The sequence below is a fragment of the Echinops telfairi genome, unplaced genomic scaffold (assembly GCF_000313985.2).
Source record: "Echinops telfairi isolate 266 unplaced genomic scaffold, ASM31398v2 ScPeMD7_23;HRSCAF=83, whole genome shotgun sequence".
Classification (NCBI taxonomy): domain Eukaryota; kingdom Metazoa; phylum Chordata; class Mammalia; order Afrosoricida; family Tenrecidae; genus Echinops; species Echinops telfairi.
The window spans coordinates 58,123,487-58,137,494 of NW_022103920.1; the positions used below are offsets into that span (position 1 = coordinate 58,123,487).

At 37.5% G+C, this 14,008-nt stretch overlaps 1 protein-coding gene across 1 annotated transcript in view; it reads left to right on the forward strand.

Moving 5' to 3' along the window:
* The window catches only part of AKAP9 (A-kinase anchoring protein 9), a 162,053-nt gene that overhangs the window by 71,395 nt on the left and 76,650 nt on the right, over positions 1–14,008 (forward strand). Inside the window, exons 13-17 of the mRNA XM_045288755.1 lie at positions 202–561; positions 3,254–3,478; positions 4,571–4,711; positions 5,186–5,289; positions 8,081–8,286. Coding sequence (XP_045144690.1) covers positions 202–561; positions 3,254–3,478; positions 4,571–4,711; positions 5,186–5,289; positions 8,081–8,286 — 1,036 coding nt within the window. The remainder of the gene's footprint in view (positions 1–201; positions 562–3,253; positions 3,479–4,570; positions 4,712–5,185; positions 5,290–8,080; positions 8,287–14,008) is intronic.

The window sequence follows — 14,008 nt, forward strand, 5'->3', positions numbered from 1 at the left end:
TTTAAAGGCAGGCAATAAGATAAATACTCCGACATTGGATTATAAATAGAAATTATCCCTATTATACTTTATCATAAAATTTCTTTTTGTTTAAAACTGAAGCTATGCTCTTTTTCTGACTCATAATTTTGAGTGGTATCTTTTGATACCACTTATGTTATTCATAAATCTAATCCTGTTACGTTTGCTTTGTTTCTTTAGGTTATTGTGTCAATGAGTATAGCATTTGCTCAACAAACTGAGCTCTTGAGACTGTCTGGGGATAAAGAAGATACCATACCATCAGAACAATCACATGATCTCTGTCAGCAAAAGCAACAACAGGTTTTAAATAAAGTGAAATTATCACAGGATCATTTTGGTTTTCAGACTTCTGAAATAACTGGCATGAGATTTAAAGAAGACTCTAAACCCCTAAGTAAGGAATTAGGAGGAGATGGAAAGCAAGGTCCATTATCAAATACTGATTACCTTGATGCGATCCTAGACTCGAAGGACTGTGAACTAACTATTTCAGAAGAAATGTTCTCCAAAGATAAAACATTTCTATTTGGAGAATCTGTAAGTATGCCTTCCTTGAAAATATGCCAGTGCCATTGATTAGGTTGGTTCTGAAGCATAGCCACCCTGTAGGGCAGAGTGGAATTGCCTCAGGATTTCCACGGCTCTTCAGAAGCTGATTGCCATATCTTTCACCCACGATGGGTCTGAGCACCTTAACCACTGTGTCCCCAGGTCTCCTTGCTTCAATGTGAAACACTTATAAAAAGTTGTCTACTTGATAATAAAAATATTAGCAATAATGCTTTTTAGTGGAAGAGTGAAGTGTCAGATCTTGACTTGTGATTTACAGTATGTTTTCTTAATTGTAAGGTATATGAACAAACCAAACCAAACTCACTGCCAGCACGTCCATTCTGACTTAGGCAGCATAATGGGTTACCCATTGAGATGCAAACCACAGGGTCAACAGTTGAAATCCACGAGCTGCTGTTCAAGAAAGATGAGGATTTAAATATTTCCTATAAAAGAACTAGGAGTCAAAAGTTATTTACCAAGGGCTCAAGTGGAAAGCAAATGTCTGATGGCAGCAAATGTGTTTGACATAATGGATGGATGGATTGTGATAAGAGTTGTACGAACCCCCAATAAAATGATTTTAAAAAATTTATAACTATAGGCATGTGTATATGTAAATATATTAATATGAAACAACAGGGATATAGGTCTATGTACATAAATTTTTATGTTAACAATCAAAGTAGCAGACGGATTTTGGGCCTCTACTCAAAGTCTCCCTCAAGGCAAGGACACTTTGTTCTAATAACCCGGCATTCTGTGATGCTCACCTTCCTGACACGATTGCTGAAGACAAATGGGTGCATAAGCAAATGTGGTGAAGAAAGCTGATGGTGCCCGGCTATCAAAAGATAAAGCATCTGGGGTCTTAAAAGCTTGAAGTTAAACAAGTGGCCATGTAGCAGGGAAGCAACAAAGCCCACATGGACAAAGCACACCAGCCTGTGTGATCACAGGGTGTCAACAGGATCAGGTATCAGGCAGCCAAGATCCAGAACAAAAAATCATATTGATGTGAATGAGGGGGAGTGCAGAGTGGAGACCCAAAGCCCATCTGTAGACAATTGGACATCCCCTCACATAAATGTCACTAAAAAGGGACAGTAGCCAGGGTGCAGTATAGTACCAACGAAACACACAACATTCTTCTAGTTCTCTAATGCATTCTACCCCTGACGATTGTGGACTCCAGTTCTACCCACAAATCTGGCTAGTCCGGAGCATGTACACTGGTACAGATAGGAGCGCTCAACACATGGAAACCAGAATAGATAAACCCTTCAGGAACAATAATGGGAGTAGCGATACCATGAGGGTAGGGGGGAGAAGGGGGAGAAACGAACCGATCACAATGATCAATGTATAACCACCTCCCAAGGGGGACAAATAACAGAAACGTGGGTGTAGGAAGACAGCGGACTGTGTAAGATAGGAAAAAATAATTTATAATTTATTAAGGTGTCACGAGGGTGGGGGAGGGAAGATAAAAAGAGGAGCTGATACCATGGACTCAAGTAGAAAATATTTTTTAAATGATGGCAGCATATGTACAAATGTGCTTGATACAATTGATGTATGGATTGTGAGAACTGTAAGATTCCCCCAATAAAATGATTTATATTTAAAATAACTTTCCTATAAAGATTTAAAGTCTTGGAAACCTAAAAGAGCATTTCTATGAAGGTATATGAATATATGACTTAATTTTAGTATTACAATTTTCAAGTCTGGTTCACCATATTCTTTCTTGTCTTCTATGCCTTGTGCATGGTCAAAATTTCATGAAATTATTCCAACATAATTTTGTTCCAGTTAGCTCTAGATTAATTACACTATAATTCGGCAGTATCTATGAATAAATGATTTGCTGTGTTAAATATGGTGGTAACATTTCATGGAAATAGCTATCTATTTAAGATGACAATTTAAAGTGTTTTACTAACTATATAGCAGTATTCTTATTCTTTATTCATTAATGGAGATATGTTCTGTATCTATGCTAGAAATTTATTGCTCTTTAATAGAAGTTATCTTAAACAGATTTTTATTATATTGCTGATTGGTTATTTTTACTCAGCACATTCAAATAAAATTGTCAGTTTTCAATGAAATTCAAAATGAGTAAAAGTGTTTATTTGCAAACCTTTAGTTTGTCAGCCAGTGTTTTACACAAAGTGCTTCAGTTAAGTGTTATCATGAAGTACTCCTCAAAACCCAGTAAGAAACTGACTTCTGGGTATGAGAAATTGTAATATAGAGCTTTATTTTTAAAGAAAGAAAACATATCCAACAGTTTTCTATAGTACTGTAATAACAACTATAACTTAAATCAACTTTTAAAAAGTTCTCATTTATATAGATTTAATTTTGAAATAGAAATTTCATTCAAACAATTTATCATAAAATGTCAAGAGTATATAGCTTCATTAAGAATAAAATAAATGTTTAATCTTTCTCTTGATAACATGTATATTAAACTAACTTCATGTTGATTTGGAACTTTATTTAAGAAAATAACTTTTAATTGACCAGTGTTCCAGTTCAACAATGGAAATACCTGGTATTGTGTGGGTTTAGTAACAGAATTGCTGACATATTTGGTTTAGAATATCAATGCCAACAAATTTCCACAAAATGTGTAATGGCTAATTTTCACTGATTTTTACTGTTACAGATCCCTGATGGGAATCTGGTGTCAAGCACGGATGCTTCTAGACAACTAATGTTAAATGAAGAACAGTTAGAAGATATGAGGCAGGAGCTTGTTAGACAGTACCAAGAGCATCAACAGGCAACAGAGCTGTTAAGGCAGGCACACATGCACCAGATGGAGAGACAGCGAGAAGACCAGGAACAACTACAAGAAGAGATTAAGCGGCTCCACAGGCAATTAGCCCAGGTATGGGACTAATCATCCCCTTTTTCCCTAATTAAAATATAAATCTTCTTTATTTGGCCTTTAAAAAATGTCGAAATTACTTTGCCAGATCTGAATAAGTAACCAGTGTTTGGCATCAGAAACAAACTCCAGCAGCACAGCAGGCTGCGTCTTGTTGGGACATCTAACTGAACCTTGAAGTGCGTTATGTTGCTGCCATTTTACTCAGCTGCCTTTTCGGGCACTGGAAAAGGGCTTCAAGGTTGTTATTTGTTTGTTAATCATTCTTTTGACCAAACAGGGCAAGAAATACTTGGTTGTGCCAGAGTGCTCCAGTATGCAGTTGATACCATTCAGTATTCCCATACTCATTTATGGTTTTATGAGCCCATCAGTAAACCAAGGTTTACATTTTTCTATCTTTAATCTACCTTTTTAATCATGAATGGAATCTTCTAAATTGCTATGTTTCTGGAACTTCCTCCAGAGAAACATCTCTTGTTGATTTAAAAAATGCAAATTTATATAACATTCTTATTTCTTTTCTTGACTAAATGTAAATCTTTGGGATTTGGTAGCTGGATTCTTAGTGATTATCATATATATTAAACTCACAAAATTGTTGCAGAAAAGCAAGACATATTTATGTAAGAGTTCTTTAGAAAAAAATGTATTCTATCTAATTTTGAAAACTGAATCTAAAAAGGAAAGAAACAGAGCTCTTAAAATTTATTCTCCAATATATTTTGAAAATATATTCTCTCAAATATATTTAATAGGAAAATTGAGGCTGGAGCATAAATTACACCACTTGGAAATTTTAAGTTCGCTTTTCTTCATAATGTTTTGTGAGTTAAACTGCTCAAACTTCAATGCAAAATTAGCATATCGAATAATATTAAATGAGCTGCACAAATTTCTGAATTTTCTGAATGAAAAGTCTTTTTTTTCAATTTCAAATTTTGCATTGAATTTTATATATGCTTTTAATCCCTTGTACTGGGATATGGATCATAGGATCTTTTTATCCCAAGGGGTTAAAAGAAATCTAATATTTCTGCGTTTTTCCTCTGTCGCAAACAATGTTCTCTCATGACCTTTTTTCTTATTTAGAGATCCTCAATAGATAATGAAAACCTGGTTTCAGAAAGAGAGAGGGTACTTTTAGAGGAGCTGGAAGCACTAAAGCAGCTGTCTCTAGCTGGAAGAGAGAAGCTGTGTTGTGAGCTGCGCCACAGCAGTACGCAAACACAGGTAGTATGGACTTTGCCCACCTGGGCGCGATGGATCAACAGTGCAGTAGGATTTGTTTGTCTCTGTTGCTTTTTAAAAATAGGTATTGAGCTTAACATTTGTGACTGCTTACATGTCAGGTAGGTGGAGTCAAAATGCCTTACATTCCATTTAAAGTAATTTGAACATGACATTGGGATAGCAGCTGTTGTTCCACTGGGGACCAACCCAACACACTTGATTGTGGCACTAGAGCACGCACTTGCTGGACTCCAGTGAGCTTTTCTCAACTGTGCCCTGGAATGTTTTATCTTTTTATGATAATGCTAATCGCTTGATAAAATATAGTTAAATATTATTTCAGACAGGACCTGTTTTGTGCACAGAGGTTTCTGTTTTACTTTGGTAACTATATAGAAGGAATGACATGCTATACCCAAGATGACAGGTTTCCTTTCTGTCTTGTCCTCTCTACCTTTACATAAACTTAAACAGAACGGAAATGAAAACCAAGGGGAAATTGAGGAACAAACCTCTAAAGAAAAGGAGTTGGACAGAAAACCGGAAGATGTGCCATCTGATATTTTGTCCAATGAAAGGTATACAGAATGTGTACTGGGAATTAAAGTGGTTGCTTTGATGTATTAAACTTTGTGTCTTTATTTTTATCTCAAACATTTATGGTTGATCTTTAAAATCTTACTATCTGTGTTTGAAATAGGTCCATATGTATAAGTAAAGGCTGATCATTTTTTAATCATTAAAATAGACATGTTGGTAGAAATCTGTCGTATATAAAATAATTTTTCATTGGCTATAGTGATTGTATACTTAAATCCATAAATAGTAAGTCATTACTTGGGTGTTGAACCTTTCTTCATTTTAATTGTTCTCATGTGCTATTTTTTTGTCCTAAAAAACGCAGTTGTATGCATGAGTTGTTCATTTACTATATGGGAATACATTCAAAGTAAGCTTGTTTATATCGATTATACAGTAGCTGTAGTGTGCATTGTCCACGTTCAGCTTTTTTTCATGCATGTACTGCATAGCAGATGAGAACTTTTAATCCAGTTTGTAGATGAAAATATTCAGCATCTGAAAGTAACGCATTTTTCCTTCCTTGATTTTGTCAGGGTTAATATAAAAATATTAAATCAGAACAGTTACCTCACGTTAATATTAAGAACTTTAAGCACGGTATTTTAAAATTTGTTGTGTTCAAGTGAAAATAATTTCTTTAATCTTAAACAAAAACTAATTTTCTACTAACTTAATTTCCTCCTTTTCCAATTGCTGTGACTGTCAACCCTCTTGTGCCCCAATCCCCGTCCTCAGCTGGCATGGAGGAATTTGGCCCCTAAGATTTTGGCTTCCCCATTGGATCATCAGTATGAAGCACAGTCAGGATGGAGCTCAAACGAGAAAGACAGTGTACGAAATTAGAGTTACCATGGCAACATAAAATAAACATGAGGTTTATTTTATATTGTTTATTTTATATGATTTCTCTCTACTTGGTATGCTTTAAATTTCTGCAATGTTTTAAGTTTTAGGAATTTTTGTAGTGGGTGCTGATAAAATAAGAATTCTTAATTATATTAATTTTAATTATTTCCTTTAAGTAGAAATATTTTTAAATTGCCTACCCCTGGGGCTTGAGACTAGAACAAAGCTTGAGGAAATGTTAAATGAAAGAAAACCCTTGACTTACTTCCTAGTAACTAAATTATGTAGAGCTTTATTTTTAATATCCTTGCCTATGAAAGCAGAGAACTTGATCTAGGTGCAAAAATAGAACTGTCTTCTTTGACAAATACTGAAGGAAAACCTCTCCATTTATTACCTTGTCCTAAAGTAAGTATGCCACGTGCCTTTGAAAACTGATATCCTTAAACCTGATTCTTGTGATCTCTGACAGTATGAAGTTGAGAACCCCCTTAAGCAGAGAGAAAGGATCATTGCCGTGAAAGCCTTGTTTTTGTCTCCATGCATTTGCACTGTAGTGTCTTTGTTGAATTAAGTTGTTGGGAAGAGAGAATTGTGTAATTCTTCCGAAGATTAATCAGTTAATCTTCTGAATCATCATTTGTGGAAGTATGTTTCTTGACATGAAAAATATGTTAAGTGAAAAAGAAAGTATACAAAAATACTTTGTCTAGGTTAATTCTATATCTGTTTTTAATTGCCTATATTTATGAGACTGGTTGAGGGGTGGGGTCTGGGTTAGGACTGAAATGCTGACAGTGCTTATCTCTGGGGTCTGAGCCTTTTTTTAGGGGGAGGTTAGTACTGTTTTAAAAGATTATATTACCGTACTTAGGTTTTAAAGAGAGAGACACGCCATACTTCCGTTTAGGTAATCAGGGGAGAGTCTACTGGCCGAAGTGTGCGTAGTGCGTATAACTTGAGAAACCTCCCACTGGAGCAGATGTAACAGAAGACAATCCATGCCAGTCCCACTGGTGTTAACTGCGTTCTGACCCTTTGCAGAAACAAGGCTCTGCCAGCCTATTACTGTTTCATTTAGACATCTAGATCATTGCCATTAAATTGCAGGCATCCTGTCACTTTCTAATGGTGGGACTTTAAAATTGTGTTTTAAAATAGATTGACACAAAAGATTAAAAGTAAAATATACATACATACATAACATATATACAATGATATAATTGTTTATATGTGGGCTTCAAAAAGTTCATGGAAAACTTTTTCATTCAGTTTGCCCGTGAGATTTTTGAGGTTCCTTTGTGTATAATTATAACAGAGTAATAACAATGACTACCCATAAAAAGTATTATTAGCTCAATAACCTAATCTGCTACCACCACACTTTGTGCATTTACATTTTACATCTCCTTAGCATTTTCTTCTGATCTCCAAACCACTGGCTTAAAATTTTAGTTGTTTGCTATCTTTCCAGTCAATAAAATGCTACACATTTTTTTAATGATATAGCCCTCGTGGTGTAGTGTTACAAGTCAGGCTGCAGTCCTCGCAGTCAGCAGTTTGAACCCACCAACTGCTGCTCAGGAGCAAGACAGGGCTTTCTACTCCCATGAACAGTTAAAGCCTCTGAAACCCACAGGGGCGGCTCTGCCTGTCCTATAGGGTCTCTGTGAGTGGGCATCAACTCGATGGCAGTGAGCCTAGTTTTTGTTTTTTTTAATAGTTCACTGGCCTACCAAAATGTTTCAGAAAAAAATTAATCCTATTATAATTTAATTATAAAAACAAAACAAAAAAGCACTTCATTATAGTTGCATATTTTTTAGTAGAGGATCATATATTACATATTTTTGTAATCATATATTGTGGTTTTTTGGTAGGACCTTAGCCAAGTTCTGCTTTAGAAGGACTAAAAGCATTTCAATATGTCTGTCTGTACAGGTATGCACTCCAGAAAGCTAATAGCAAACTTCTGAAGGTCCTCTTGGAGGTTGTAAAGACGACAGCAGCTGTTGAAGAGACAATTGGTCGCCATGTCCTTGGGATTCTCGATAGGTCTAATAAAGGACCAGCATCTGCCAGCCTAATTTGGAGGTCCGACGCAGAAGCACCTATAAAGTCATGCGTTCAAGAGGAAGGCACAGGAGGTACTGATTTTCTGTGCTATTGAATTGTCATCATTGCCTTTAGCAGCTCTTGCTGAATTCAAGGCACTTTGTTAGGTGTCCAGAGAATAGAAGGAAGAATATTGCTGTATTTTTCACAAAAGAACCTTTGAACATAAATACATAGTGACACTCTTCTCAAAACACCATTGTTGTGTAACATTGGCAAGTGCGTGTCTTTGAGTTGACATCATTCATACATACCTCTGGTTGCTAATGTGGTTGTGTAGACCAGAAGGCTGTTTAAGTTCTCTCCCAGGAAAAGAAAAATTCCACGTGACCACTCAAGATTACTGTCAGTATCCAAAGACATTAGCAGCAGCATTAACCAAACTCACAATCACTGCCATCAAGTCGGTTCCAGATCATAGCCACCCTGCAAGGCAGGATAGAACCGCCCCTGTAGGTTTCCGAGACTAACTGTATGGGAGTAAAAAGCCTCATCTTTCTTTTGTGGAGTGACTGGTGGTTTCAAACTGCTGACCTTTTGATCAGTGACTAGTCCAATGTGAAACCATTATGCCACCAAGGCTCCTAGTACCATCCCGAAACCACCCTATAAATTATGTTTAGAAATAAAAGGACTTTCTCTGAATAAAACACCAGTTTCACTTACCTGTCGATATGGTTAGAGGAACGTATAAGAAACCCAGGGACTGTTCTCTGCTAAGTCCCTTTCTTCCTTTGGGAAAAATGTTTGAAGCATGACACAATGTGTGGCTCTCGAGCTCAGGTCCTGACATAAGGTAGCCGTATTCTTTCCTCCAGCTGCGTGGGCTGCACCCTTATGTCACTGTCACGTTGCTGGCCTTCCCGGCACTGTCTTCCCCATTTTGTTTCCTGGAAAGGGAATCAGGAAATCCAAAGTGGGACAAGTTTTTGTTAGCTAGTGAAAGAAGGGGTTTGGACTCTTGAGCCCACAGCTCATTACAGTTTTACAACCAAACATTCCTCCCACTTCGTAGGAGAGCTTCAAAAGGGTCAAGAATTTACATACTTTTTGAGAGCATGTTTTTTTGTTTGATTTATTTATTTTCAAGTTTCCAGTAGCACATTTCTCAGTTTAGGGTAAAGCTTGATTTGGAATTTTAAGTAAAATTCATTAAAGATGCCTCAGTTGAGTTCAAAAACTATTTTAAAACTGTTTTTTAGTAAAAATAAGTACTGAAATAATGCTGGGGGGGGCGGGGTTTGTTTTGTTTTTTGTCCAAAGGTTTTGTTTCTTTTGCTTTTATTTTTTTATAAATAATATAATAAGTATATGTTTTATTGACATATATAAATGAATCTTATGAAAGGATTTCTCGAAAGCTATGTTAAAAGAACCAAATACTGACTAACAATCACCCTCGTCTTATACAGAACTGACATTCAAGGACTTTTATATTTACTACACAAAATCATCTCACAGTGAACGATCACTAGGAATCCTCTTCTGTATTTCTTCTTTTTTTTTTTAATCATTTTATTGGGAGCTCATATAACTTATCACAATCCATACATATATCCATTGTGTCATGCACATTTGTACATTTTTTGCCATCATCATTCTCAAAACATTTGCTTTCTACTTGAGCCCTTTGTATCAGCTCCTCATTTTTCCCCTCCTTCTCTGCTCCCCTCTCCCTCATGAACCCTTGATAATTTATAAATTATTATTTTGTCATATCTTAAACTTTTTGACGTCTCCCTTCACCTACTTTTCTATTGTCCATTCCCCAGGGAGGAGGTTATATGTAGATCCTTGTCATCAATTCCCGCCTTCTACCCCACCTTCCTTCCACCCTCCCAGCATCACCACTCTCACCACTGGCCCTGAATGGATCATCTGTCCTGGATTCCTGCGTTTCCAGTTCTTATGTGTACCAGTGTACATGCTGTGGTCTAGCCAGATTTGTAAGGTAGAATTTGGATCGTGATAGTGGCGGGGAGGGAGCAATTAAGAACTAGAGGAAAGTTGTATGTTTCATTGTTGCTAAGCTGCACCCTGACCTTTAGAATTTAACCTGTTTGAAACTTGGTAGATGTGTTATCAGGTCAGGCTCTTAATCAAGGACTATTCCGTTTCTAAATATAATCTTGCTGTATGGAGAAGACAAAAGTCATGCATTCTTGTTCTCAGTGTAAGATGTTTATCAAATTATTCTTTCTAGAAACAATTATATCTTGAATGGAAAACTAACATGTTCTATACATTTTCATTCAAACTCCAATTTTAAAAAAGCATTTTCATAAACTTATTTCACTTAATAGCTACCGAGTTAGGCATTTTCTGGTTCTTCTTTTCTTCTAGTAAGACAGACTAAGCAGACTTCCACCTCTCTCTCTCTCTCTGTCTGAAACACACATACACACACACACACACACACACACACACACTTTGTAACTTGTTTTCTATATTGTTAACACACACAAAAAAATGCTAAATATTTTGTTTTTTCTCCTAAGTGGTTGCTGAGGTGTTTGGCAACCAACTTAAAATCTTAAAAACTCACTTTTATAGCAGTATTCCCATAGTCATAGAAGGGAATGGATTGGTAACTCAAGTACAGAGAATTATGTTCATGTTCATTTTCTGTGCTCTGTCCTAAAAGAACATCTGACCTATTAGCCCATGTTCTTACATAGTTTATATCTAAATATAGATGAGAGGATTTTATGTCCCATTTTCAGGCATCCAGTAATAGAATAGTGTTCCAACTATGATAATCTCAGTTCTTTTCTTTTCTTTTTAAATCATTTTATTGGGGGTTCATACAACTCTTATCACAATTCATGCATTCATCCATTGTGAGAAGCAAATTTGTACATTTGTTGCCATCGTTTTCTTTTTCTCTTTTTTTGCCTGTTTCCATTCCATTTTATTTATTTTTTTAAATCATTTTATTAGGGGCTCATACAACTCTTATAACAATCCATACATGCATCAATTGTGTAAAGCGCATTTGCACATTCATTACCCTCATCATTCTCAAAACATTTGCTCTCCACTTAAGCCCCTGGCATCAGCTCCTCACTTTCCCCCTACTTCCCGCTCCCCCTCCCTCATGAACCCTTGATAATTTATAAATTATTATTTTGTCATATCTTACCCTGTCTGACGTCTCCCTTCACCCACTTTTCTGTTGTCCGTCCCCCAGGGAGGAGGTTATATGTAGATCCCTGTAATCGATTCCCCCTTTCTACCCCACCCTCCCGGTATCGCCACTCTCACCACTGGTCCTAAAGGGATCATCTGCTCTGGATTCCCTGTGTTTCCAGTTCCTATCTGTACCAGTGTACATCCTCTGGTCTAGCCAGATTTGTAAGGTAGAATTTGGATCATGATAGTTTGGGGGGGCGGGGGGGGGCACACATTTAGGAACTAGAGGAAAGTTGTATGTTTCATCATTGCTACACTGCACCCTGACTTGTTGCCATCATTTTCAAAACATTTTCTTTCTGCTTGAGCCCTGGTATCAGCTCCTCATTTTTCCCCTCCCCCCAGCCCCTTGATAATTTATAAATTATTATTTTTTCATGTTTTCTACTATTCGATGTCTCCCTTTACCCACTTTTCTGTTGTCCTTGCCCCAGGGAGGAGGTTATATGTAGATCCTTGTAATCGATCACCCCTTTCTACCCCACCTTCCCTCTACCCTCCCGGTATTATTATTCTCACCACTGGCCCTGAGGGGTTTGTCTGTCCTGGACTCCCGGTGTTTCCAGCTCTTATCTGTGCCCATGTCCGTGCTCTGGTCTAGCCAGATTTGTAAGGTAGAAATAGGATCGTGATAGAGCGGGGAGGAAGCGTTAAAGAACTAGAGGAATGTTGTATGTTTCATTGTTGCTATACTGCACTCTGACTGGCTCGTCTCCTCCATGACCCTTCTGTAAGGGGATGTCCAGTTGCCTACAGATGAGCTTTGAGTGTCCACTTTACATTCCCCCTCATTCACATCGATATGATTTTTTGTTCTTTAATGCTTGATACCTGATCCCACTGACACCTTGTGATCACACAGGCTGGTGTGCTTCGTCCATGTGGGCTTTGTTGCTTCTGGTCTAGATGGCCACTTGTTTAAGACCCCAGACGCTATATATTTTGCTAGCCGGGTACCATCAGCTTTCTGCACCACATTTGATATGCACCCGCTTTGTGATCATGTCAGGAAGATGAGCATCATGGAATTCCAGGTTGATAGAACAAAGTGTTCTTGCATTGAGGGAGTACTTGAGTAGAGGCCCAATGTCCATCTGCTACCTTAATACTAAACCTATAAATATATGTACATAGATCTATTTCCCCATCATCATATATAAATATTTACATATGTACATGCCTGTATTTAGACCTATACAAATGCCCTTGGCCTCCTAGTTCTTTCCTCTATTTTCTTTTACTCTCTTCTTGCCCCACTATCATGTTCAACCTTCATTTGGGTTTCAGTAATTCCTCTCAGCTACATTTCCCTTGATCAAGCCCTACCAGGCCTCCTACACTGTCCTGGCCATAGATTTTAGATCACTTGTTCCCTTGCCCCTGGGTTTATTAACACTCACCTTACCTCCTTTCCCCCACCTTCCCTTCTACCATGTCCCCCTTGTTTTCTCCTCCAGATTGTTTATCCAGCCTAACTTATCTAGATAGACCTGCATAGATAATATTATGCACAAGAAACAAGACAGCAAAACAAAGCAACAAAAGAAAACAAAACAACAGAAACAAAAAAACCCAATGACAAAAAAAAGAAAAGCCTGTAAATAGTTCAAGGTCTGTTTGTTGACCTTTAGGAGTGTTTTCCAGTCGAGTCTGCTGGGGTGCCACACACTGGCCCCAAAGTCTCTTTTTGGTATTCCCCAGGGACTTCGTTGCTCTTCCCCTTGCTGTTCTGTTGCACACCTTTAGTGTTTCATCTCAGTGTGGTGGGGTCAGATTGGCGCAATTCCCACACTGTGTCTCCAGTGTTGTCCCCTGTAGGACTATGGGTCAGTGAGGGACATCATGTCTCATAGTGGGGCCAGCCCTATGGTCCCCTCTGTGCATTAGCTGCTCTTAGGGGGAATATCGTCCTCAGGGCTTCGTGGACCAGGATGTACTTCACTCTCTCTTCTTCCCCCTTCATTTGCTCCTGTGTGCTCTAATTAGACATGTCCCTCTCTCTGAGTTGTAGCTTCAATGCTGTCCTCCAAAGTGAATTCTTCTGTGGGGTGGCAGGGTGGCTGTCCACAAGTTCTTTTCTACTAACATTTATTCAACACTTTCACTGTGCTTCCTGCTCTACAGCAACTTACAGTCTAGTCAGTGAGACACGGAAAGGTTGCTTCAAGCCAAGATAAAGTCACAGCAATTAATATTTTACTTAAACTGGCTTTATGTATTTGAAGCAATTAAGGCAGATCGTGCAGGAACCAGGCAGTGCTTCATTCTCTTGTACATAAGTTTGCTATGTGTTGAAGCTGACTCAACAAACAACAATAAGCCTTTTAGAAACTTAAAATTGCTTAGCTGTTGAATGATACTCAAGGAGTAATATGAAGATTCAAAAAGCATAATTGTAGGTGCTCCTGCATTTAGTTTAATAAAGGATCATATATATTTATTTTCAAATCAAATTCTTTTTTTTTAAATCATTTTATTAGGGGCTCATACAACTCTTATCACAATCCATACATACATCAATTGTGTATAGCACATTTGTACATTCATTGCCCTCATCATTCT